General features: G+C 44.4%; 1 protein-coding gene across 1 annotated transcript in view; it reads left to right on the plus strand.

Moving 5' to 3' along the window:
* The window catches only part of SHROOM4 (shroom family member 4), a 68,390-nt gene that overhangs the window by 27,694 nt on the left and 13,196 nt on the right, over positions 1 to 27,500 (plus strand). The window contains 5 exon segments of the mRNA XM_040322807.1: positions 3,016 to 3,147; positions 5,783 to 8,699; positions 12,822 to 12,886; positions 22,447 to 23,067; positions 25,946 to 26,209. Of these exon segments, the coding sequence (XP_040178741.1) occupies positions 3,016 to 3,147; positions 5,783 to 8,699; positions 12,822 to 12,886; positions 22,447 to 23,067; positions 25,946 to 26,209 (3,999 nt within the window).

The raw sequence follows: 27,500 nt of genomic DNA on the forward strand, positions 1-27,500 counted from the left end.
TTTATTGATCCTTTATCCAGCCACTTGCTACCCAGCTGTTTGTCTGTTTCCTCCAATCAGGTGCTGTTCATTTCAGACATGTAGACTTTACCTGTTGATTTATTAATAGCTAGCTTTTTTTATCCCTATAAAAGGAACAGCTTCTGCTTTTTTATGAGTAGACTTTACCTGTTGATTTTTTTATTAGCTGGCTTTTGTTTTATCCTTCATATAAATAGAATTATGTTTCTGCTTGAGCTTTCTTGACACTATATCACTACACTTGTTTTTTTTTTACTCAAACTTTACCTGTTGATTCTTTATTTTTTTTACCCATTTTTTTGTTTTATCCTTTAATATTTAAGAATTCAGATTTTTGCATGAGATTTTTTTGACCCTACATCCTGCTACTTATTATTTTGCTACCCAGTTGTTAAGCATCTGCTTGAAGATAGCAGGTAAACAACTGGGTAGCAAAATAATAAGTAGCAGGATGTAGGGTCAAAAAACTCATGCAAAATCAGAATTCTTAAATATTAAACGTATCTTCTTATTTGCTGCGTAAGTCCACGGATGCGCCGTCGTATCTATGCGCCGTATTCTTGAAACGGCGCATGGAAATGGCTCCATCCGACCGACGCAAGTCTCCTACGCCGTCGTATCTTGGGCGCATATTTACGCTGGCCGCAAGGGGCGCTTCCATTGATTTACGCGTCGAATATGTAAATGAGCGAGATGCTAATAAAGAAAAATTATTCAGCGCTGGAATGTAAATATAAACTAAAAAATGCAAGCCAGCACTAAGGTAAATTCAAATAAAACACCTCACATTGACATAAAATAATAATAGTGCAGCGCAAAACAAACAATTTTAAACTATACATACAGAAAGTTAAAACATATGATATATGATATATAATTAAAAATTATATAATAAAGTCCATATAAAGTGCTCAAGTGCAAAAAGATGATCCAAATCGGAATATAATAGTGCAAAAATCCAAAGGGTGATATCCAGAAGGAACCTCCACCAAATAGCAGGAATGGCCTCTCACCTTACAACTTCGACACAAAGCATAATCAGAGGACAGCAAGCAATGCAGCAGTAGAACCACGATATCAGTCAGACTCAGGATCAGGACATGGCAATCAGGGCATAAAAAACAAAGGAGAGGAAATCTAGTGCTCTCTGAAGCCAAAATACATTTATTTAAGAATAAAAAACGAATACACTCACTGTATAAGCACTCTCAAACGAGTGCAGCGAAACAGCATAAAACATCCATAAGAGCATGGGTTTCAGTCTAGGTCGGCGATCGCGGTTGGCTGCCTTTTTTCACCCCACGCTGATGAAGTCCGGCTCATAGGGACGTAACGTCGTACGAGGGGAAGGGGCCACGTGTGACGTCAACCGCGATCGCCGACCTAGACTGAAACCCATGCTCTTATGGATGTTTTATGCTGTTTCGCTGCACTCGTTTGAGAGTGCTTATACAGTGAGTGTATTCGTTTTTTATTCTTAAATAAATGTATTTTGGCTTCAGAGAGCACTAGATTTCCTCTCCTTTGTTTTTTATGCCCTGATTGCCATGTCCTGATCCTGAGTCTGACTGATATCGTGGTTCTACTGCTGCATTGCTTGCTGTCCTCTGATTATGCTTTGTGACCTATTGCAGGTCGAAGTTGTAAGGTGAGAGGCCATTCCTGCTATTTGGTGGAGGTTCCTTCTGGATATCACCCTTTGGATTTTTGCACTATTATATTCCGATTTGGATCATCTTTTTGCACTTGAGCACTTTATATGGACTTTATTATATAATTTTTAATTATATATCATATGTTTTAACTTTCTGTATGTATAGTTTAATGAGCGAGATGCGCCAATTCACGAACGTACTTACGCCCGCCGCAGTAATCTACGCCGTTTACGTAAGGCGTGCGTCCGGCGTATAGTTATCCCTCATAAAGCAGGGGTAAGTCATGTTATGGTATGGACGTCGGAACAGCCGTCGGATTTTACGTCGTTTACGTAAGTCGTACGTGAATGGGGCTGGGCGTAAGTTACGTTCACGTCGTACGCATTGAGCCGTCGTATCTTAGGGAGTATATGCAACGTGATTCTGAGCATGCGCCATTTGATCGGCCATTCATTTACATGGGGTCACGGTTAATTTCAATACATCACGCCCACTACCTGCCTACTTTAAATTAGGCGGGCTTACGCCGGCCCATTTACGTTACGCGGCGCAAATATGGGAGCGAGTGCTTTGTGAATACTCAGCTTGCCTCTCAATGTTACGTTGGCGTAGCGCATATGAGATGCGCTACGCCGGCACAAAGATACGCCGATGTACCTGAATCTGCCCCATAGACTTTACCTGTTGATTGATTAATAGCTGGCTTTTGTTTTATCCTTAATATTTAGGAATTCTTATTTTACTTGACCTTACCTCAGTTGCTTGTTGCCTCCAATCAGATGCTGTTCCTTTTATGTATAGACTAGATTTTTTTAATCGGCTGGTTTTTTTACTAGGCTTAAAACATACAGCCAGAGCTACAGTGGATTGGTTTAGAGGGGTCACAAACTGGCAGCCAAACTACAAGTCCCATGAGGCATTGCAAGGCTGACAGTTACAAGCATGACTCCCACAGGCAGAGGCATGATGGGACTTGTAGTTTTGCAACAGCTGGAGGTCCGCCAGTTTAAGACCTCTGCTTTTTTTTTGCCTCCGTCTTTGCCCCTTCCAGTTTTAATTTGTTTGCTTGACATTCTCTGGCTTCATAGTGAAGTTCTCCAACTGCCATCCCTCTTTTCCAAAGGGAGTGCCCTTTACAGGTGAAACTACATCAGAGAGGGGCATACAATAAGCTTTTCTGGCTAATAAAGGTAAAAGCTAATAAAATGTGGTATCTGAACTTTGGTGGGACTTTTGCTTGGAGAACCTAAAAAGTGCAAGTTGACTTGAACTGTGTGTGTGTCAGTGTAATATCAGATCTTTGCACCTCTCATCAGTTTTGTTAATTTCGATTTGCCAGGAGGAATGTTTCGGTTGTGCGACCTCACTCATGGCACCTTGCCAAGCTGTCCGAAGTCCATCCCGATGTAGCAAGTATGCAGTATCCCACAGATGCCTTCAGTTTGTCCTGGCATTCTGGCTGTGAAACTAGGTGGGTATGTTTTTTTATGGTGACTTTGCAGATAAAAATATCTGACTCGTCTAAAGACTTCTAGGAAGACACTATATATGGGCAATTCTCCAAATGGTTGAGTTCAGGTGTTTCCAGTGAAAGGGTACTGTTGATACTACAGCATACAATGACACATTATACAACTGTGCTCTTCCCGCCCTTCTGGTAACTGTTCTAGCGTGACTGGAGCCCATGTACAAATCCAGCTCCACAAAGACTTGGTTTGACCGGTTTAGGTTGGAGGAACTGATGGGGCCCTCATGGAGCCCTGACCCCAATGCTACTGAACACCTTTTGGATCAGGCCTTCTCATCTAACGTCGGTATCTGACCTCAACTCTACTGAACATCTTTGGGATTAGATCTTCTCCTCAGTACCTGACCTCAACCATACTGAACACCTTTGGGATTCGGTCTTCTCCTCAGTACCTGACCTCAACCCTATTAAACACCTTTGGGATTCGGTCTTCTCCTCAGTACCTGACCTCAACCCTATTAAACACCTTTGGGATTCTGTCTTCTCCTCAGTACCTGACCTCAACTCTACTGAACATATTTGGGATTAGGTCTTCTCCTCAGTACCTGACCTCAACCCTATTGAACACCTTTTGGGATTAGGTCTTCTCCTCAGTAACTGACCTCAACCCTACTGAACATCTTTGGGATTGGGTCTTCTCCTCAGTACCTGACCTCAACCCTATTAAACACCTTTGGGATTAGGTCGTCTTCTCCTCAGTATCTGACCTCAACTACTGAACACCTTTGGGATTAGGTTTTCTCCTTAGTAACTGACCTCAACCCTACTGAACACCTTTTGAGATCGGGTCATCTCATTACTACCTGATTTCAACCCTACTGAACACCTTTGGGATTAGGTCTTCTGCTCAGTACATGACCTCAACCCTACTGAAGACCTTTGGGATTAGGTCTTCTCATCAGTACCTGATCTCAACCCTACTTAAAACTTGTGGGATCAGGTCCAAGAGGAAGCCATAAAGTAGGGAAACTGTATTAATAGTAATGGTGCAACGTATCGTCACCGTTTCCTGATCCGAACGGGTCACCCTTTTCAGATCGCTCGTGGAGCGCTCCTCGGTCATAGGAAAGTCCCCGGCTTCGGAGCGGCGGCCATCTTGGTACACCCGGCTGTGGCTGTCTAGTCAGGAAGTGACGTTTCGTCGCCGCCATCTTGCTCCACCCCACACTCCTGCACAGTAATGATAGAGTGTGAAGGGGGCAAGCGGACATCTTGTTACACCCAACAGAGTTTTAGATTTCAGTTATTTTCAACACAAAACGGAGCTTATGCTTAAATACAGGATTTGGAAATCCAACGGACTGTTTACATGTTGCATTTTAAAAGCAACAGCAAACCTTACATGCTTGCTAATGTGACAGAGCAGCTCTGATTTTCACATTTAGTTAAATGTGAAGATCGGAGGCGTTCTGTCACATTAGCAAGCATGTAAGGTCAGCAGATTTGCTGCTGCTTTTAAAATTTATTGTAAACAGTCCGTCAGATTTACATATACTGTATTTAAGCATATAAGCTCCGTTTTGTGTTGAAAATAACTGAAATCTAAAACTCCGGTGGGTGTGACAAGATTTGTCTTGTCTTTTTTTTTTTTTGCTGATCTGAAAAATTATCCGATCCGTGACTCTGATCCGAGGATCCATCCGATACGTGAGTTTTTTGATCCGTTGCTCCCCTAATTAATAGCCATCGTTTTGAAATGGTATATCCATCAAGCTTGTATAAGTGTGGTGGTCAAGTTTGCACAAACATTTGGCCATATATAGGTGGATTCGGGTACAGTTACGGCGGCGTATCAGTAGATACGCCGTCGTAACTCTGAATCTACGCCGTCGTAAATTTAAGCGTATTCTGGAAACCAGATACGCTTAAATTAGGCTAAGATATGAGCGGCGTAATTCTCCTACGCCGTCGTATCTTAGGGTGCATATGTACGCTGGCCGCTAGGTGGCGCTTCCGTTGAGTTCGCCAATTCACGAACGTACGTGCGCCCGTCGCAATTAGTTATGCCGTTTACGTTAGAGATACGCCGGCGTAAAGATAAAGCTGGTCTCTAGGTGGCGCATCCAATGCAAAGTATGGACGTCGGAACAAGCGTATCTTTATACTTCGTTTGTGTAAGTCGTACGCGAATAGGGCTGTGCGTAAATTACGTTCACGTCACAGGCATTGAGCCGACGTATCTTTGGGCGTAAATACAACGTGATACTGAGCATGTGCGCGCTTGCGCTGTTCGTTTGGCCATACATCTACATGGGGTCAAGCCTTATTTAAATACAACACGCCCCCTACAGCCTACTTTGAATTGCGCGCGCTTACGCCGGCCCATTTGCGCTACGCCACTGTAACTTAGGAGACAAGTGCTTTGTGAATACAGCACTTGCCTCTCTAAGTTGTGGCGGCGTAGCGTAAATACGGTACGCTATGCCCGCGCAACGTAGATCGGCCGTACGTGAATCTAGGCCATAGTGTGTATGTAGAGTATGCTAAAAAAATATATATTTTTCTTTACTTTAGAAAAAAAGATATCTTATTGTTTGGTTTATGAAGCCATCTAATGTTGCTTTCCCTTGCTTTGCAGTGAACTTCCTATGCAGTGGAATCCTTTGTCGAGACACTGCAGCACAGACAAAAGCAGCTCCATTGGTAGCATGGAAAGTCTTGACCAGCCAGGACAAAATTATTATGAAGGAACACTTTCCCCTATTGACCCAGGCATGTACCAGAATAAAAGAGACTCTGCCTATAGCTCGTTTTCTGCAAGCTCCAACACTTCTGATTATACCGTGTCTGCTAGAACGGAAGAGTCTTCTCCAATTAACTGTGTGCTCAGGTCAACCAAACAGGAAGATGGTCGATATCTCCAGACGGGACAAAGTGCTCTTGACCCACAGGAAGATGTACCTAGCCAGACATTAGGCGATCATCCTCAACAGCCCGCTTCGTTCTGTTACGACTCCAACCATTTGGATATCATAAAATCACCACCACAGCCTCCTGTGCGAAGAGATAGCTTACGAGCGTCTAAAAACCAGTTGTGCCAAAGTGAGAAAAGGAGAGCCTCCGCTCCAGGGGAAACCTTTTATATACCTGGAAGGTGGTCCAAAGACTTCCACCAACTGAACTCTAGCTGTGCCCAGTGCCAGCGTGCCAAAGATTTCTGCACTCTACATCAAAAGACAAACTTGTCTTCAGATCAGTATTACATGTTGAGTTCACAGGCCGATGGCGCTCTACCAAACCAGCCTCCCGGTGCTGACACAGGGGAAAAAAATGATTGCACTGAACCAAGAAAGAGATGCTCTGCCAATGAGGGGGAAGTTGAAAGTAATGAGGTTGTTGCCTGTTACACAGTTCAAAAAATCAGGGAGACGCTTCTTAAAAATTCATCTTGTGACCTTCACAAGCCTGAACATAATCGTTCTTCTCAAAGAGAAGGCTCCAGCTCGCAGACTGTTTTTAAAAACGATGCAAAAATGGCCGCATCAAACTACTGTTACGACACAGACCATTGCAACGGAGAAGATGGAATGGATAAAAAGTGCAATCGTAGTCCTTTTGAAGGCGTTCAGGCTGCTACATGTCAAAACGCAGAAGTCAATAACTGTGACCTAAAAGCCCGCCATGGACGTTCTTTTAGTAGGTCAGATGGTGATCCAAAAGAAGCCCCAACTTTCCAATCGAGTGAATCAACAGGAGGGCAGGGATCGCCAAAGTCGATTCAGGAATCGGAGACCGGGCAAGTAGAAAATGCAGTTCCAACCAAAAAACCCGGCTCATCACGTCATCGCTCGGCACAGATGCGACGAAGAAGTGACCGATTCGCAACCAACTTGAGAAACGAGATACAGAATCGAAAGGCTCAGCTTCAAAAGAGCAAGGGCTCTTCAATTCTTTGTGGTGAGGCTGTTGAAGAAAGAGATGAGCCAGTTGACTGTCAGCCTCGACAAGCTCCTCCGCCTCCACCACCTAAAAACAAAGCACGTCTTTTGGAAATCAAAAAGGCCAATGCTGAGCTGTTCAGCCATTCTGATGGTTTAAGTCAAGAAAGAAATGAAAGCCACAGCCTTGAAAAAATTAAACCTTTTAATTGCGTGAGAGAAGGTATAAAAACACTGACAAACGAAACTGTTCCTGAGGATGAAGAAGTGTGCGTTGCCTTCAGAAATAAAGCCTCCAATGACTGGTGGAAGAGTAGCTCCTCGTGTGCGCCTCACCAAGAGGCACCACTCTATGAGGAAAGTTATGGAGGCAATCAAAAGCCGATTGAACATTCCTTTGATCACTCAAGTAGAATTCTACAGCAGCCATCAAATACGTCTCTCCAATCTGACACTGATGAGTGGAGGACAACACCATCTAGTAGGCCTTCCAGCCCAGACATATGGGAGAGAGATAAAGCAAACCTCGTTGACGGTTCAAAAAGCAATGAAGAACCCAGGGATCCATCAATTCGAGAGACAAATCATTTTGATAAGTTATGGAGGACAGGCTCCAGTCAGAATATATCTCACAATGAACCCCCAGTTGAAGCTTTTACAAAAACCCCAGTTGAAGCTTTTACAAAAACCAGGTCAGAGGATACAAACTGTTTTAAGAACCGCAACTCTTTTGGTGCTCGTGCCAACAGTGCACATCATGGTAAAGATCATCATGGTGGAGAAAAGTGTATTGGTGACCAAAAAAAGACGAATCGCGTAGAGGACGTAGGTCTAGAGCAGAAGGCTCGTGAACTAAGGCTTCGTGAGTTGGAAAAAATAGAGGCTAAACAGTCCAAGGCCTCCCATCAACCTTCTGGTTTTGAAGAGCAGGTATCTCACCATAAACCTCCCGGTGGCAGATGGACATTGTCTCCAGATCCCAAACCTCAGCCTCCTTATTTCATGAAAGGGAGCCCTCCGGAAGTTGACATGAACGCGGAAGAAGTGGTTCCCCCCATCTCTCGCGTGACTGAGCCCAGTGTCCTCATGCCTTTTGCGGATCGAAGGAGGTTTTTCGAGGATAGTAGCAAGGGGCCTCCATCGTCCCACATCTCCATGCACATGAAAATGAATAAAAATACGCTTTGCTCAAGTCTTTCCGACTATTCTTGCTCTCAGACTGTGGCTCCCGATGTAAGAAGGCATTCTGTGGATCATACGTGTCATCCTTTATCTCCCGGTAGGCAAGAGAGCGGTGTGCCGTGTTCTGAGTACTGCATGAGTCACGCAGTGGAACCACCACTGTGTTGTAATCCAAATGGTCATATGGCGGACTACCTGCACTCTGTGTCCTGTGGATATAGATCGTGCATGTTCTGCTCCAGTGATGTGTGTCCGGCTTTGCTTAAAAGGAATATATCGATGACCCATCACGGTTGTCACTGTCAACACCACCATCATCGCCATCATCCATGGACAAGATGTAATGAATGTTTGTGTCCTAACCAACATCCCTCCTTGGAGGAAGCCACAGCCATGCATAGTGACCCATGGCACTTGAGGCAATCCATGTTACAGGTGAGAAATTTGCTATTGTATGGGCAGCTATAAATATAGGAAAAAGTATAATATTATAAAAGTATATAATATAGGAACAAGTTTTTATGGCTAGCCAAACTATTTTTGGATACGGGGAAACGAGCAGAACCCCTGTTGAGTTATTACCACTTTCCAGGGCTCTCCTAAAAAAAAACATTTCCTTTTCGCTTAAAGCTGAACTCCAGACAAACGGCTAGATCAGGGATATGCAATTAGCGGACCTCCAGCTGTTGCAAAACTACAAATCCCATCATGCCTCTGCCTTTGGGTGTCATGCTTGTGGCTGTTCGAGTCTTGCTAGGCCTCATGGGACTTGTAGTTCCGCAACAGCTGGAGGTCCGCTAATTGCATATCCCTGGGCTAGATACACAGATCAAATGCATAAGCTGGTTGCTAAGGAGCGGGGCGGGAAGCTAGCCTCCGTGTCCTTGACCTATGACTCATCAGGTTTCCCCACGGACCGCTGAATGTAAAAAAAAAAAAGACAATTTAAAAATGTTGAAAAAAAAATATTGCGTGGGGTCCCCCCCAATGCATGCCATGCCCTTCGGGGTCTGGTATGGATTTTAAGTGGAACCCCATGCCAAAAAAATCCATACCAGACCCTTATCCGAGCATGCAGCCCAGCAGGTCAGGAAACGAGCAAGCTTTAAGGGGGTCTGTGGGCAGGGGGCTAATCACAATCTGGAAGCCCCCTTTAAGAAGGAGGCCCCAAGATCCTGGCCCCCTATGTGAATGAGTATCGAGTACATTGTACCCATTCACCAAAAAAGTGTCACAAAGTAATAAAAAAACTGACTTTTTTTGGCAATTCCTTTATTAAATAAAAAAAAATGGTGTTCCCCGATGTAAAGCCACTGTCGAACACGCCACCAGCAGGACCCAAATAAGTAATAAAAAATAAACAAAGAAGCTCCTGCCGTCCATGAAGTCTGGCTGCCTACTGCAGGCTCCGCCGACTAAAATTTCTTATATATACTAGCATGCACCAGTTCGTGACGTCACAGGGGGCGAGAAGCACCAGGTGACATAGCCAGGTGGCCCCGCCCCTTACCTATATAAGACATGTCATACTGTGGAGCATGCAGTAGGCAGCCAGCCTTTATCGACGGCGGGAGAGTCTTATATATTTTTTCGGGGTGCAGCGGGCGGTGTGATTGACAGTGGATTTACATCGGGAGAATTTTTTTTTTTTTTTAAACTATTCATCCAACAAAACTGCTTGTGCTGCATTAGATGTTCGTCATATTTCCTCTACAAATAGAATGTTATTTATTCATTAAAAACAAAGGCTCTGGAAAATACCACAATATGGCCACTATATGGAGCTGAGGATCACTTTTTATAATCTATGATCCTCGGCTCCATCTAGCGGCAATAATGCAGTATAGTATTTTCCTGGACTAGTCTCTCCTCCTTCTCCTTCTCCCTCTCTCTCTCTCCCTCTCCCTCTCCTTCTTCCTCTTCTTCCTCTCCTTCTCCCTCTTCTTCCTCTTCTCCTTCTCCCTCTTCTTCCTCTTCTCCTTCTTCCTCTTCTTCCTCTTCTCCTTCTTCCTCTTCTTCCTCTTCTCCTTCTTCCTCTTCTCCTTCTTCCTCTTCTTCCTCTTCTCCTTCTTCCTCTTCTCCTTCTTCCTCTTCTTCCTCTTCTCCTTCTTCCTCTTCTTCCTCTTCTCCTTCTTCCTCTTCTTCCTCTTCTCCTTCTTCCTCTTCTTCCTCTTCTCCTTCTTCCTCTTCTTCCTCTTCTCCTTCTTCCTCTTCTTCCTCTTCTCCTTCTTCCTCTTCTTCCTCTTCTCCTTCTTCCTCTTCTTCCTCTTCTCCTTCTCCCTCTTCTTCCTCTTCTTCCTCTTCTCCTTCCTCTTCTTCCTCTTCTCCTTCCTCTTCTTCCTCTTCTCCCTCTTCTTCCTCTCCTTCTTCCTCTCCTTCTCCCTCTTCTTCCTCTCCTTCTCCCTCTTCTTCCTCTTCTCCTTCCTCTTCTTCCTCTTCTCCCTCTTCTTCCTCTCCTTCTTCCTCTCCTTCCTCTCCTTCTCCCTCTTCTTCCTCTTCTCCCTCTTCTTCCTCTCCTTCTTCCTCTCCTTCTCCCTCTTCTTCCTCTCCTTCTTCCTCTCCTTCCTCTCCTTCTCCCTCTTCTTCCTCTTCTCCTTCTTCCTCTTTCTCCTTCTCCCTCTTCTTCCTCTTCTCCTTCTTCCTCTTCTCCTTCTTCTTCCTCTTCTTCCTCTCCTTCTTCCTCTTCTCCCTCTTCTTCCTCTCCTTCTTCCTCTCCTTCTCCCTCTTCTTCCTCTCCTTCTTCCTCTCCTTCTCCCTCTTCTTCCTCTTCTCCTTCCTCTTCTTCCTCTTCTCCCTCTTCTTCCTCTCCTTCTTCCTCTCCTTCTCCCTCTTCTTCCTCTCCTTCTTCCTCTTCTTCCTCTTCTTCCTCTTCTTCCTCTTCTTCCTCTTCTCCTTCTTCTCCCTCTTCTTCCTCTTCTTCCTCTTCTTCCTTCTCCCTCTTCTTCCTTCTCCCTCTTCTTCCTCTTCTCCTTCTCCCTCTTCTTCCTCTCCTTCCTCTTCTTCCTCTTCTCCCTCTTCTTCCTCTCCTTCTTCCTCTCCTTCTCCCTCTTCTTCCTCTCCTTCTTCCTCTCCTTCTCCCTCTTCTTCCTCTTCTCCTTCTTCCTCTTCTCCTTCTTCTTCCTCTTCTTCCTCTCCTTCTTCCTCTTCTCCCTCTTCTTCCTCTCCTTCTTCCTCTCCTTCTCCCTCTTCTTCCTCTCCTTCTTCCTCTCCTTCTCCCTCTTCTTCCTCTTCTCCTTCCTCTTCTTCCTCTTCTCCCTCTTCTTCCTCTCCTTCTTCCTCTCCTTCTCCCTCTTCTTCCTCTCCTTCTTCCTCTTCTTCCTCTTCTTCCTCTTCTTCCTCTTCTCCTTCTTCTCCTTCTTCTTCCTTCTTCTTCCTCTTCTCCTTCTTCTCCTTCTTCTCCCTCTTCTTCCTCTTCTTCCTTCTCCCTCTTCTTCCTTCTCCTCTTCTTCCTCTTCTCCTTCTCCCTCTTCTTCCTCTCCTTCCTCTTCTTCCTCTTCTCCCTCTTCTTCCTCTCCTTCTTCCTCTCCTTCTCCCTCTTCTTCCTCTCCTTCTTCCTCTCCTTCTCCCTCTTCTTCCTCTTCTCCTTCTTCCTCTTTCTCCTTCTTCCTCTTCTTCCTCTTCTCCTTCTTCTTCTTCCTCTTCTCCTTCTTCCTCTTCTTCCTCTTCTCCTTCTTCTTCTTCCTCTTCTCCTTCTCCTTCTTCTTCTTCCTCTTCTCCTTCTTCTTCTTCCTCTTCTTCCTCTTCTCCTTCTTCTTCTTCCTCTTCTTCCTCTTCTCCTTCTTCTTCTTCCTCTTCTTCCTCTTCTCCTTCTTCTCCCTCTTCTTCCTTCTTCTCCCTCTTCTTCCTTCTTCTCCCTCTTCTTCCTTCTTCTCCCTCTTCTTCCTCTTCTTCCTCTTCTCCTTCTTCTCCTTCTTCTCCCTCTTCTTCCTCTTCTTCCTCTTCTTCCTTCTCCCTCTTCTTCCTTCTCCCTCTTCTTCCTCTTCTCCTTCTCCCTCTTCTTCCTCTTCTTCCTCTTCTCCCTCTTCTCCTTCTCCCTCTTCTTCCTCTTTCTCCCATTGTTTTTTTTTTTTGTATGTATTAATTGAATAACATTCAACCTGTAGAGGAAATGGACAAAGAACATTTGATTTTGCCCCCACAAATTGCATGCACCAGAAATTTAACAGGAACTAATGCATTTTTTTGTTTTAAACAAGTACCTCCCCATGGCTATTGGTGTGGCGCTCTTAAAAACCCAGACAGGGGTTCTAACCCCTCCAAATTTTATCCAAATTAATAACGATAGTTTTAACTTTACAAAAATTTAAAATTTTTAGTCTCTGTAGTTTCCTCCAGAATTCAGTGGTCATGTAAGTAGACCTTGGCAGACGCCGGAGTCCCATAGAATGAGCCTTTATGACTTCCACCCAACAATCAGGCCTTGGAATGCAGACATTCAGAGCCGTCTTCCGTGTTTAGAATTGGGGTCGGGTCTCGCACATCGCTGTTGCCAATCTCTGTTTTGGCTCACGCTCTCTTTTATTCTTTTCCCCCCGTCCCGTGGAATGTTGGTCGCAGGAAGCATCGCTGAAAGAATGGAACCAGCAACTGAAGATCAACAGGAAGTGCAGCCAGTCTGTGAGGTGAGATGCTCGTTTCCTTGAGGGACGTTCATGGGAAAGGGTCATAAGAAATGCCATTGCTTTGTGGGTAATGTCTGTCTGGGGACTGGTCTGGGCTGATTGTGTGAAGCTAAACAATTCGGGGCAAGTATGTGGCCAAGTTCTTGAGTATGACTTGGTATCGGCCTCTTCTAGTGTACAGCAGATCTCAGACTGGAAAATGTATAACATCATGAGAAGGCAATCAGTTGTGCTTCAATGCAAGGAACACATGCTGATAGGAAGAGACAGCAGGGTGACAGAAATGAGGCGTCTATAATTATCATTGGTGTATTTTATATGATGGAGACAGAAAATCAATGAAAAATCCATAAATAAATAAATAAAGTTGCAGTTCTAGTGAGTAAAACAAGTATTTGATCCCCAAGTAAAACATGACTAGTAGTTGGTGGAGAAACCCTTGTTGGGAAGAACAGAGGTCAGACGTTTCTTGTTTCATCCCTACAGTCAAGCAAAGAGGTGGAAACATTACGCTTTGGGGCTGTTTCTCTGCTAAAGGTACAGGCCGACTTTGCCGTATTGTAGAGCTGCACGATTAATCGCGGAGAGAATCGCAATCTCGATTCTCCCCGCGGGATGACCCGCGATTCTTCTGTTTCACAGCCTGTTCCACGTAACCAGCGTGGAATGCAAATGGCGCCGATATCGGAACCGACGTCAGCAGCCTGCGCCGCTGGATGGATGCCTGGGCTTCTCTTGCAGATCTGTACAATTGTAGTGTGTATCCATGCGCCACCCAGTGGTTGCCGGCGGTACTGTTTCTGATGTATTAATCTTTCTCACAGTTCTGTACAACTGTGTGCATCCATGGGCCACCCAATAGTTGCTGGCGGTACTGCTTCTGATGTATAAAAAAAGAGACCAGTGATATGGTCTATAATGTTAAAGCGGAGTTCCACCCAAAAGTGGAACTTCCGCTTAATCCACTCCTCGCCCCCTTACATGCCACATTTGGCATGTAATTTTTATTTGCGGGGGGAGGTGGGGGCTTCAGGAGGAGTGGGACTTCCTGTCCTACTTCCTCCTTCCGCCAAGGGGCTGCTAAGGTGAATAAGCCTAATCGCCTTTCTGCAGCCCCTCCCTGTAGGCGATCACCTGGGACATGTGACAGGTCCCAGGCGATCGCCTGTCCAATTGCATGGCGCAGTGACGCTCGCGCATGCGCTGTGGGTGCTTGGCCGTGAAGCCGAAATCTGTCACGGCCGGGTGCCCACACTTGGAATGAAGACGCCGCCGGGGGGGGGGAGGAGCGGAGATCCGCTGGAACGTGGAGCAGGTGAGTGTCTATTTATTAAAAGCCAGCAGCTAAACTTTTTGTAGCTGCTGACTTTTAATAAACATGAAAACTGATTGGAACACCCCTTTAAAGACCATATAACTCCTATGAAAAAAGCAGAATCAAAGTTTGATTCTGCTTTTTTCATAGGAGTTATATGGTCTTTAACATTATAGACATATCACTGGTCTGTTTTTTATATATTCATATTTTCAGATAAATCACAGGTTTATTTCTTTGGGGGGGGTCTGACATTCAGTTTTTGAGAATCGTGATCTTTAGTCTAAGCAAAAGAATCGTGATTCTCATTTTAAACCAGAATCGTGCAGCTCTACCGTATTGAGGGGCCATGTATTGGAAATCTTCGATGAGAACCTTCTTCCCTCAGCCACAACACTGAAGATGGGTCATGGATGGGTCTTCCAGCATGACAATGACCCAAAACATATCGCCAAACGCAACAAAGGAGTGGCTCAAGAAGAAGCACATTAAGGTCACGGAGTGGTCTAACCAGTCTCCAGACCTTAATCCTATAGAAAATGTAAGGAGGGAGCTGAAATTTCGAGTTGCCAAGAGACCTTAAGGATTTAGAGAAGATCTGTAAAGAAGAGAGGAGCAAAATCCCTCCCGAGATGTGTGGAGACCTGATCACCGACTACAAGAAACATCTGACCTCTGTGCTTCCCAACAAGGGTTTCTCCACCAAGTACTAAGGGGATCAAAAACTTATTTTACTCCCTGAACTGCAACTCCATTTATAACATTTGTATTGTGTGTTTTCTGGATTTTTGGTTGATATTCTGTCTCTATCATATAAAATACACCTATGATAAAAATTATAGACCCTTCATTTCTTTGTAAGAGGGCAAACCTACAAAATCTGACGGGGATCAGATCATTATTTTCCCCACTGTATGTAGCCATGGACTGCATGGACGTATCTGTAAGGAGCATTCTTCCCACTGACCTCCAATGTAAGGAACATTCTTCCCACTGATCACCAATGTAAGGAGCATTCTTCCCACTGATCACCAATGTAAGGAGCATTCTTCCCACTGATCACCAATGTAAGGAGCATTCTTCCCACTGATCACCAATGTAAGGAGCATTCTTCCCACTGATCACCAATGTAAGGGACATTCTTCCCACTGATCACCAATGTAAGGAACATTCTTCCCACTGATCACCAATGTAAGGAGCATTCTTCCCACTGATCACCAATGTAAGGAGCATTCTTCCCACTGATCACCAATGTAAGGAACATTCTTCCCACTGATCACCAATGTAAGGAACATTCTTCCCACTGATCACCAATGTAAGGGACATTCTTCTCACTGATCACCAATGTAAGGAACATTCTTCTCACTGATCACCAATGTAAGGAACATTCTTCTCACTGATCACCAATGTAAGGAACATTCTTCTCACTGATCACCAATGTAAGGAACATTCTTCCCACTGATCACCAATGTAAGGAACATTCTTCTCACTGATCACCAATGTAAGGAACATTCTTCCCACTGACCACCAATGTAAGGAGCATTCTTCCCACTGATCACCAATGTAAGGAACATTCTTCTCACTGATCACCAATGTAAGGAACATTCTTCCCACTGATCACCAATGTAAGGGACATTCTTCCCACTGATCACCAATGTAAGGAACATTCTTCCCACTGACCACCAATGTAAGGGATATTCTTCCCACTGATCACCAATGTAAGGGATATTCTTCCCACTGATCACCAATGTAAGGGGCATTCTTCTCACTGATCACCAATGTAAGGAACATTCTTCTCACTGATCACCAATGTAAGGGACATTCTTCCCACTGATCACCAATGTAAGGGAAATGTTTCCCACTGACCACCAATGTAAGGAGCATTCTTCTCACTGATCACCAATGTAAGGGACATTCTTCTCACTGATCACCAATGTAAGGAACATTCTTCCCACTGATCACCAATGTAAGGAACATTCTTCTCACTGATCACCAATGTAAGGGACATTCTTCTCACTGATCACCAATGTAAGGGACATTCTTCTCACTGATCACCAATGTAAGGAACATTTTTCCCACTGATCACCAATGTAAGGAACATTCTTCCCACTGATCACCAATGTAAGGAACATTCTTCCCACTGATCACCAATGTAAGGGGCATTCTTCTCACTGATCACCAATGTAAGGAACATTCTTCCCACTGATCACCAATGTAAGGGGCATTCTTCTCACTGATCACCAATGTAAGGGGCATTCTTCTCACTGATCACCAATGTAAGGGGCATTCTTCCCACTGATCACCAATGTAAGGGACATTCTTCTCACTGATCACCAATGTAAGGAACATTCTTCCCACTGATCACCAATGTAAGGAACATTCTTCCCACTGATCACCAATGTAAGGGACATTCTTCTCACTGATCACCAATGTAAGGGACATTCTTCCCACTGATCACCAATGTAAGGAACATTCTTCCCACTGATCACCAATGTAAGGAACATTCTTCTCGCTGATCACCAATGTAAGGAACATTCTTCCCACTGATCACCAATGTAAGGAACATTCTTCCCACTGATCACCAATGTAAGGGACATTCTTCTCACTGATCACCAATGTAAGGGACATTCTTCTCACTGATCACCAATGTAAGGGACATTCTTCTCACTGATCACCAATGTAAGGAACATTCTTCCCACTGATCACCAATGTAAGGAACATTCTTCCCACTGATCACCAATGTAAGGGACATTCTTCTCACTGATCACCAATGTAAGGGACATTCTTCCCACTGATCACCAATGTAAGGAACATTCTTCCCACTGATCACCAATGTAAGGGACATTCTTCTCACTGATCACCAATGTAAGGGACATTCTTCCCACTGATCACCAATGTAAGGAACATTCTTCCCACTGATCACCAATGTAAGGAGCATTCTTCCCACTGATCACCAATGTAAGGAACATTCTTCTCACTGATCACCAATGTAAGGAACATTCTTCCCACTGATCACCAATGTAAGGAACATTCTTCCCACTGATCACCAATGTAAGGGACATTCTTCTCACTGATCACCAATGTAAGGGACATTCTTCTCACTGATCACCAATGTAAGGAACATTCTTCCCACTGATCACCAATGTAAGGAACATTCTTCTCACTGATCACCAATGTAAGGAACATTCTTCTCACTGATCACCAATGTAAGGAACATTCTTCCCACTGATCACCAATGTAAGGGACATTCTTCTCACTGATCACCAATGTAAGGGACATTCTTCCCACTGATCACCAATGTAAGGAACATTCTTCCCACTGATCACCAATGTAAGGGACATTCTTCTCACTGATCACCAATGTAAGGGACATTCTTCCCACTGATCACCAATGTAAGGAACATTCTTCCCACTGATCACCAATGTAAGGGACATTCTTCTCACTGATCACCAATGTAAGGAGCATTCTTCCCACTGATCACCAATGTAAGGAGCATTCTTCCCACTGATCACCAATGTAAGGAACATTCTTCCCACTGATCACCAATGTAAGGGACATTCTTCTCACTGATCACCAATGTAAGGAACATTCTTCTCACTGATCACCAATGTAAGGAACATTCTTCTCACTGATCACCAATTGGTTGCAATTTGCAAAGCTTGCCAGATGCGTCCATTCAAATTGCTGGAAATGCTCTTGAGGTGTGTGGCACACCTTTGCCATGCACTATAACCAGGCTCTTTCATTAGAGAATTATATACACTTTACACAGATTTCTCTCTCACTCTGCTGTCTCCTGCTATCATCATGCTCCTTGCACTGCAGCTCACCCGATCAGCTCCTTGTGCTCTTTCTCCCTCTCCCAGTCTGAGCTCTGCTGTACATGGAGTGCAAGAAGATGACACCAAGTCTAATTCAGGTTCTTTGCTTCAAGTATAAAATGGAATGATGTCACCATGAATACAGAGTTGTGTTCATTTTGTATCTTTCGATCCCTTCCTGGAGTTCAGCTTTAACTTTCGGACTTCTTGGAAAATGTTGACAATATCCTCATTTCCCAATATGGATTTCTTTGTGGTGGAAGAATCAGGAAATGAGCTCAGGGCCACTTCCTCCCCCGTCCTCATTCATTCCTTACAGGGAAACGAGTGCTGGGAGATGTTCTCACGTCCAGTAAACAAGGTGTAGGGGGCGGAGCTTTGGCTGCGAGATTTTCTCAGCAAGATTTGTGGACTAAAATAATAATTTCCTACCTTTCATTATCGGTGTTCACCCTTCATAGATAGAGGAGGCGGAGGAAGTTCCTAAATCTCCTTTCCTGCCACCTTATACTCACTTCATACTGCTTAATACTCCTTTCCTCCTGCCTAATACTCCTTTCCTACTATCCAATACTTCTTTCCTGACACCTAAGACCCACTTCCTACTGCCTAATACTCCTTTGCTGCTGTCTAATATCACTTTCACAGTGTCTAGTATTTATTTCCTACTACCTAATACTCCTTTCGTCCTGTGTAATACTCCTTTGCTGTTGCCTTACAGCGCTTCCACACTGCCCAATACTCCTTTCCTAACAACTAATATTTATTTCACAGTGTCCAGTGCTCTTCTCCTACTCTCCAGTGCTCTTCTCCTACTCTCCAGTGCTCTTCTCCTACTCTCCAGTGCTCTTCTCCTACTCTCCAGTGCTCTTCTCCTACTCTCCAGTGCTCTTCTCCTACTCTCCAGTGCTCTTCTCCTACTCTCCAGTGCTCTTCTCCTACTCTCTAGCGCTCTTCTCCTACTCTCCAGCGCTCTTCTCCTACTCTCCAGCGCTCTTCTCCTACTCTCCAGCGCTCTTCTCCTACTCTCCAGCGCTCTTCTCCTACTCTCCAGCGCTCTTCTCCTACTCTCCAGCGCTCTTCTCCTACTCTCCAGCGCTCTTCTCCTACTCTCCAGCGCTCTTCTCCTACTCTCCAGTGCTCTTCTCCTTCTCTCCAGTGCTCTTCTCCTTCTCTCCAGTGCTCTTCTCCTTCTCTCCAGTGCTCTTCTCCTTCTCTCCTCTGCTCCTCTCTCCTACTCTGCTCCTCTCTCCTCTGCTTCTCTCTCCTCTGCTCCTCTCTCCGTTGCTACTCTCTCTCTCCGTTGCTACTCTCTCTCTCCGTTGCTACTCTCTCTCTCCGTTGCTACTCTCTCTCTCCGTTGCTACTCTCTCTCCGTTGCTACTCTCTCTCCTCTGCTACTCCTGCCCTCTCCTCATCTCCTGCCCTCTCCTCTCATCTCCTACTCTCCAATGCTCCTGTCCTATCTCCTAATGCTCCATCCCTGCTTCTTAATACTTCTTTCCTCATGCTTAATTTCCTGTTGCTTAATTTTCCTTCACAGTGTCTAATACTACTTTAATCCTGCTTCCTACTACCCAATACTAATGTCATGCTGCCTGATACTCCTTTCCATTTTCTGAGCTTGTTTCAAGTTTATCTTGGTAGATAAGTTGATCAAAATTTCAGGGGGAGAAGTGAAAAGAAAATAACATGTTCTTTGTCTAGTTTGGGTCCTTTATTTCAAGTTTAATTCTCTCCTCTCCTCCCTCCTCCTTAACATACGAATGATTTTAATATTTTTTTTAACTAAATTCTTTCTGTTTGAATTCCATTTCTTATTTTAGTCCCAGTCCTAATACAAGCAGGGAGATGTTAGAATGGGGGGAGGTGTGTGTGTGTGTGTGTGTGTGTGTGTGTATATATATTATGTGTGTTATTTTTTTTATATATATAAATTATATTTTAAAAATGACTATGTTATAAAACATATATACGGTACATAAATTATATACACACACACATTTTTTTTTTTCATATGATATACATTTAATATTTTATCTACATACATAAAATAACATGAGGAGGTTCTATTATATGATGACAGCAGACTGTGTGTAATAATCTGGTGAATATCCAAAGAGAAGCTTCTTTGTTGGCTTCTGATTTTACATGCCGGCCCATAACGGTTGAAATCCTTGGCGAAGGAGGATGCGTTCAGCCCTCGAAAAAAAAAAAAAAACGTTCGCCCCTCATTGTCTCAGCACTCTCGATGTAACTGTCTGCATTTCCCATAAATGTTTCCACTCCGCAAATGGCGTTCTTTTGATTTTGGAGTTCCTGTGAGAGGGTGTGACCGGCTCAGACACCCTCCACCTCCCTTCCCAGCCGGTGACAGGAAAAGAACGTTTCCATGAGTCACATCTCTGAGAATAAGTCAGGAGTGAGAACATGACGCTAAGAACTGGCCACTTGTACACCTACAGACGCCATGAATCCGTTAATCATGTTAAATCTGAACTTCGGGATGAGATTCTAATAAAACACTTATTTTTTTTCTTTTAAAAATAAGGGAAAATTCCAAGAACATGGCCTGTTTTTGGGGGGGGGTGGGGGCAGAGATTGGGAACCACTTTTATAGGAGGACATTAATTCTGGCCTTGCAGCACCCTCACAAATCTACCTTTTTTGTCTGGAACGCCTCCAGGAAAATTGTAGTGTACTTTTGGTGCTTAGGCACTCCTGTACCTTGAGCCTCATAGGATTGTGCTGCTCAATGTTCTCCTTGCTGGAGAGAAAGCTGTACCTGAAGAGTTGCAGTGCAAATATCTCCCTGCTTATTTGCCTTGAGCGTCATAGTTGTATATCTGCAGTATGGGATCATCTCAGGAAATTTGGTGATGTCACTTTTCGTCCTACTCCAAAGCCCACCATGTCAAGGAACTCCCAAAGGTCCTCATGTCCTTGGGTTCTTCAAGACATAGTGTTGGTGGGGCTGATGTGGGAAGACCTCCTCGCTATCAGACCTGCCCTCACTATGTCAAGAAACACCAAAGAGTCCTCATGTTCTATTACTCTTCAAGACAAACGGGGCAGCCAGAATCTGGAGTAGCTCTGAATGGCCAATAATCCGCTTCTAGTTTTCATTTTTCAAAGATTAACTGAACAAGCTGAAGATAGAAGTTGATTGGTTGCCATGTACTGCTGCTCCAAATTCTGGCTGTCCCAGTTTTAATAAAATCCTCCTTTATTATTGGAGCATGAACATATGGGCAGACCTCCCGCTATCAAATCTGCCCACTGCATGTCAAGAAATTCCCAAGAGTCCTCATGTTTTAAGGTTTTTTTAAATACATAATGTTGGCAGGCTGATGGTGGACATGTAGGCAGACTTTTCTGCCCATATTATGTCATGAAACTCCGAAGAGTCATCATGTTCTTGAGATCTTGAAGACCTGGTGTTGGCGGGGATGATGAACATGTAAGCAAACGTCCCTGCCATCAGACCTGTCAAAATCTGTCAAACTGCCAAGAGTCCCCATGTTCTAGGGATCTTCAATACCTGGTGTTGACAGGGCTGATGGTGGACATGTGGCCAGACCTGCCCACACCATATCGGGAAACTCCCAAGATTGCTTGTGTTCCTGGGATTTTCCAGACCTGGTGTTGGAGGGGTTGATGGTGTACATGTAGGCAGACTGTCCCATTTTTAGACATGCCCACACCATATCAAGAAACTCCCAAGAGTCCTCATATATTTTTGGGATCTTCAAGACATAGTGTTGGCAAGGAAGATGATGGACATGTGGGCAGATCTCCTTACTTTCAAACCTGCCCACACCATGTCCAAAGAGTTCCTTGTGTTTTTGAGATCTTCAAGAAATGGTGTTTGGTGAGGATGATGAACATGTGGGCAAACCTCCCTACACCATATCAAGAAACTCCCAAGAGTCCTCTTGTTCTTGGGATCTTCAAGACCTAATGTTGGTGGGCTGATGGTGGAAGTGGGTATATTTGCCCATGCAACACTGCTGCCTTTGTGATTCGGGGACCTTGTGAACTTATTCACTGGTGACCAGAATTGGGGTATCTGATTGTTTGAACCCCATGATGATGACCTAGGGCAGTGATGGCGAACCTTGGCACCCCAGATGTTTTAGAACTACATTTCCCATGATGCTCAACTACACTGCAGAGGGCATGAGCATCATGGGAAATGTAGTTCCAAAACATCTGGGGTGCCAAGGTTCGCCATCACTGACCTAGGGTCTGATAACACCAGATGGCATGAGTGTGTTGCACAGAATTGCACATTACTGTGAGATAAGGGAGGTATGGGGGTGCAATCCCCGGAGTTTGCCTTTTAATGGTGATAATAAAAACAAGTGTAGATCTTGTCCACAAACCCTGAAAATACAAATATTAACTGTTTTTTTGTCTTGCAGTGAATTATGTCAGTTTAATTCTGGCTTTCATTATCCGGGCCCACACAAGACCTGCTGCGAGGGCGGTGACCAGGAACGGCCTCAGTGCTACAAGGCAGCATCTACATATGACCTCTCCTGTGAACATCCCTTCAGGCCTGTGGATTTGCCATCAGCCCAGGATGGGCCACCACAATGGGGACTTTCAAGAGATAGGTCTTACTCTGTAAACCACCTGAACTTGGAACATCTCAAAGTACGGGACAGGCAAGAGCCGTCTGTTGTGAAGCTTCAACAAACTGAGCCATCGGCCCGGCCGAAGAAACAAGTTCCGCCTCGTCCTCCACCACCTAACTGGGAGAAGTACAAAGAGCGGAGGTCATCCCAAGAGTCAACCAAGTTTGTTTCTGGACTCGCATGTGCTCAAGATGTGCCCAGTGTACCTGGATATAGTACAAATCTGGACGAGGCGAGGCAGCGATCTCAGAGTCTGCCCATGGAAAAGACCTTTTCCCAGGTGGCACCTTCCCCTCCACCAATGCAAGCAACGGATTATAGCACAGGACCATCAGAGATGAGGAGTTCTTTAAATGGATCTCCAGATCGATCTGTGACTGCTTCTCCAAGCCAAGACACTTCAAAGTAAGTTCTACTATTTACATATTTTCATGAACCTGTAGCTAAACCCTAGAACTGAAATTACATTTATTGTGGTGTACCAGTCCTTGGATGTGGTGGCTGTGTCAGCTTTCTTTTTTTTTCAGTGTTTTTTCCTTTACTTAGATCCAGTTAGTAACACATTTCTTGTCCTAGGGTGACAATATTCGCTTACTGTACTTGTATACATGGACTGCAGAAAATCTCCCCCTTTCCTCTCGATAACATAGGAGGGAAGTTCACTGGTACACAAGTTTGTCAGGGACGCCAAGAGAGAGCCCCCTTGGGTCAGGGACGCCAAGAGAGAGCCCCCTTGGGTCAGGGACGCCAAGAGAGAGAGCCCCCCTTGGGTCAGGGACGCTTTTTGCATCACGGTCCTCCTCGGAGCCCCCGTTTGCATCACGGTCCTCCTCGGAGCCCCCGTTTGCATCACGGTCCTCCTCGGAGCCCCCGTTTGCATCACGGTCCTCCTCGGAGCCCCCGTTTGCATCACGTCCTCCTCGGAGCCCCCGTTTGCATCACGGTCCTCCTCGGAGCCCCCGTTTGCATCACGGTCCTCCTCGGAGCCCCCGTTTGCATCACGGTCCTCCTCGGAGCCCCCTTTTGCATCACGGTCCTCCCCGGAGCCCCCTTTTGCATCACGGTCCTCCTCCTCTTGTATTGGCCTGGATTTGACCCATGGGCCTGTGATTCTGTTGCAAAGTGATTTCACAAATAAAATAGACTTTTTATTTTATTTTGCATGTTTTTAATGTGACACTAAACAAATTATTAAAAACTGGAAAACGTTCAATAATGGTTATAGGATACAAACAAAGATCAATAGGGAAATGATAGTTGAGGGTAAAAGAGGGGGGATTGATTTAGGGTAGGATGGGGTAAACCAAAGGGTTCAATAGGAACAATTATTTTTTTTACTTTTCAGTTTGCTCGAAGTGACCTCACATGCAGGTGGAAGTTCCTCCTTTTTGATCTGCAGATAGAATGCAACACAAATTCAGTAACCATATCACTATGTAACCACTTGCCCACCAGAAGATTTATACCCCCCCCCCCTCATGACCAGGCCATTTTTTTACAATATGGCACTGCGATTTGGGACCTATGGCCGGCTGTTGTGCGGGGGCTGTGGAGGACTATGGGGTAGGGGAAGAGCTATGAATATGGGAAAAGGAAGGATAGAGAGATGGGGGCCATGGAAGAAGGGGAGAGGTGGGGTTCGCACCATCATCTCTGCAGTGGGGGTCTGGCTGGGGCTGAGCCAGATGGCGATCGGGTGTCTGGGCTATGTCCCCCCACCACCCACTCTGGCTCTCCTGCACTCCCTTCCAGGAGTGGGCCGGGAAGCCCCCTGCAAGCAAGCCTCTCCTCCTGTTGTCTTATTTTTTAAATTCAAAAAAGTATTTTACATTAAAGTGCGCTTGTAAGACGGTGTGACAACGTATTGCAACGATCGCCATTTTATTCTCTAGGGGGTTCTACGTAATTTTCTTGCAAGAAAAACAGTTTTTTTAACTTGTAACACCAAATCTCAGAAAGAGGCTCGATCCTTCAGATCCAGTTCACACAAGCGCAACTCGTCAGGCGCCTTGGCCACCAAAAAGGTTCCTGTACGACTTCAGGGCGACCTGCATTGACTTCAATACAGAAGTCATTTTTATATATATATATATATATATATATATATATATATATATATATATATATATATATATATATATATATATACATACATACATACATACATACATACATACATACATACATACATACATACATACATACATACATACATACATACATACATTTTTAACTATATAAAACAATTAAAAATAATGTATAATAAAAAAAAAATATTTTAAAATATATATATATATATATATATATATATTTGTGTATATGTATTAATATTTATTTATATTTTTCTCATAATTGTCAGCCTATTTTTGTTTATAATAGAAAAAATTAAAACCCCATAGGTGATCAAATGCCACCAAAAGAAAGCTGTATTTGTGGGGGGAAAAAGGGACAGAAATTGTATTTGTACAGCGTCGCACGACCGCTCAATTGTCTATTTAAAGTAAAGCAGTGCAGGATCCCAAGAAATGACCTGGTCATGAATGGTGGTAAAGCTTCTGGCGGTCAAGTAGTGCTAATCGGCTCCCTTGAGATAATCGGAATGAAGCAGAAATAAAATACATTTTTTTTTTTATTATTTGTGTACACTAAAGTTGATTATTTATTTATTTATATATATTTATATATATATATATATATATATATATATATATATATATATATATATTTAATTTATTTATTTTTTCATTGAACATTTTCTGTAGGTTTAATGAACATGTGAGCAAATATTGTACAATTTTTTTTTTTGGTTTATTCTACAAGTCCTCTGCTTTCAGAAAAGATATTCTGTTTTTTGAGATTTTTCATCCTCGCTTCCTGTCTCTGTGACAACTGTTGCACTGAATGTTTTTTCCCATTATAACCTGACTTGTTAATTCTGTGTAGTTGTGTGTTGAGGTAAACCAGTAGTAATGTCAGGGCTGTCTTAATGAGAGGGCCCTCTTGGGCACTGCCCAGGGGCCCCAGCTGCATGGGGGGCCCCTGCACTTTCCTCAAAGCAGCTGGTCCTTGAGCCCACACTGCCCTGAAATTGGGGGCCCCATGATGGCACGGAGAGTGATGGATGCAAAAGGGAAGCAGTCTGCCTCCTACCTACTTAATGTCTGTTCACTTGCACTGTCATTATAGGGGTCCCAGAGCATTACTTTGCCCAGGGGCCCATGATGCTATTAAGATGGCCCTGAGTAAAGTGACTCTAAATTTCTCATCTTTGTTTCTTTTGCAGTGATTTTCCAAAGACATCGGTCAGTCCTTCTCCTCACCCCTCTGACTTCGCCTCGGGTGGTGCGGAGGAGTCTGAGGCAGCAGATGAAAGTGTCTTCGGGGATCAGCCGTTCTGCGAGAAGTCCTCTACAATGGGACCAATGTCCACGGATAACCCTGAGAAAGATCCACCATCCAACTTGGTAGATATCTTTGAAGGAAATTTCCATCGTTTTGAAGATGATTGGTCCACAGACAGAGAATCTGAAATCTCCATTCCGGAAAGGTTAGTTTTGTATGGATATAAATAAATGTCATTTCTATTACATGATATTTGTGGGTACCTGACCATCACCCCCTACCCCTCCATGTCCAAAACTACATGGACCCTCCGCCGCATGAATCAGTAGTTTCCAGTGAAGGGTTTTGTTATAACCACACCATATAAAGACAGTTATGACCTTCCAACCTTGTCGTAAACGTTTGGTGAAGACCCTTTTCTGTGCCAACCTGACTGTAAAGCCCCCTCCCCCCCTTCCCTGTCCTGTCTACAAAGCCAGCTCCATATAGACATGGACTGAACAGTATGGTGTGGAGGAACTGGAGTATCCTTTACAAAGCCCTGACCTCAACCCTACCGAACACCTTTAGGATCAGGTCTTCTCATCCAACATACCTGACCTCAATCCTACTTAATAATCTTTGGGATCAGGTCTTCTCACCCAACATCGGTACCTGACCTCAACCCTACCAAACACCTTTGTGATCGGGTCTTCTCGCCCAACATACCTGACCTCAATCCTACGTAACACCTTTGGGATCTGGGCTTCTCACCCAACATCAGTACCTGACCCCAACTCTATTGAACACCTTTGGGATCAGGTCTTCTCACCCAACATACCTGACCTCTCAATCCTACTTAATAACCTTTGGGATCAGGTCTTCTCACCCAACATCAGTACCTGACCTCAACCCTACCAAACACCTTTGTGATCAGGTCTTCTCACCCAACATAGATGACCTCAATCCTACTGAACACCTTTGTGATCAGGTCTTCTCACCCAACATAGATGACCTCAACCCTACTGAACACCTTTGGGATCAGGTCTTCCTCAACTCTATTGAACACCTTTGTGATCAGGTCTTCTCACCCAACATACCTGACCTCAATCCTACTTAATAACCTTTGGGATCGGGGCTTCTCACCCAACATCAGTACCTGACCTCAACCCTACTGAACACCTTTAGGATCAGGTCTTCTCATCCAACATACCTGACCTCAATCCTACTTAATAACCTTTGGGATCAGGTCTTCTCACCCAACATCGGTACCTGACCTCAACCCTACCAAACACCTTTGTGATCAGGTCTTCTCACCCAACATACCTGACCTCAATCCTACTTAATAACCTTTGGGATCGGGGCTTCTCACCCAACATCAGTACCTGACCTCAATCCTACTGAACACCTTTGGGATCAGGTCTTCTCACCCACAATCAGTAACTGACCTCAAACCTACTAAACACCTTTGGGATCAGGTCTTCCTCAACTCTATTGAACACCTTTGGGATCAGGTC

This window comes from Rana temporaria, chromosome 9 (genome assembly GCF_905171775.1).
Source record: "Rana temporaria chromosome 9, aRanTem1.1, whole genome shotgun sequence".
NCBI classification, from domain to species: Eukaryota; Metazoa; Chordata; class Amphibia; order Anura; family Ranidae; genus Rana; species Rana temporaria.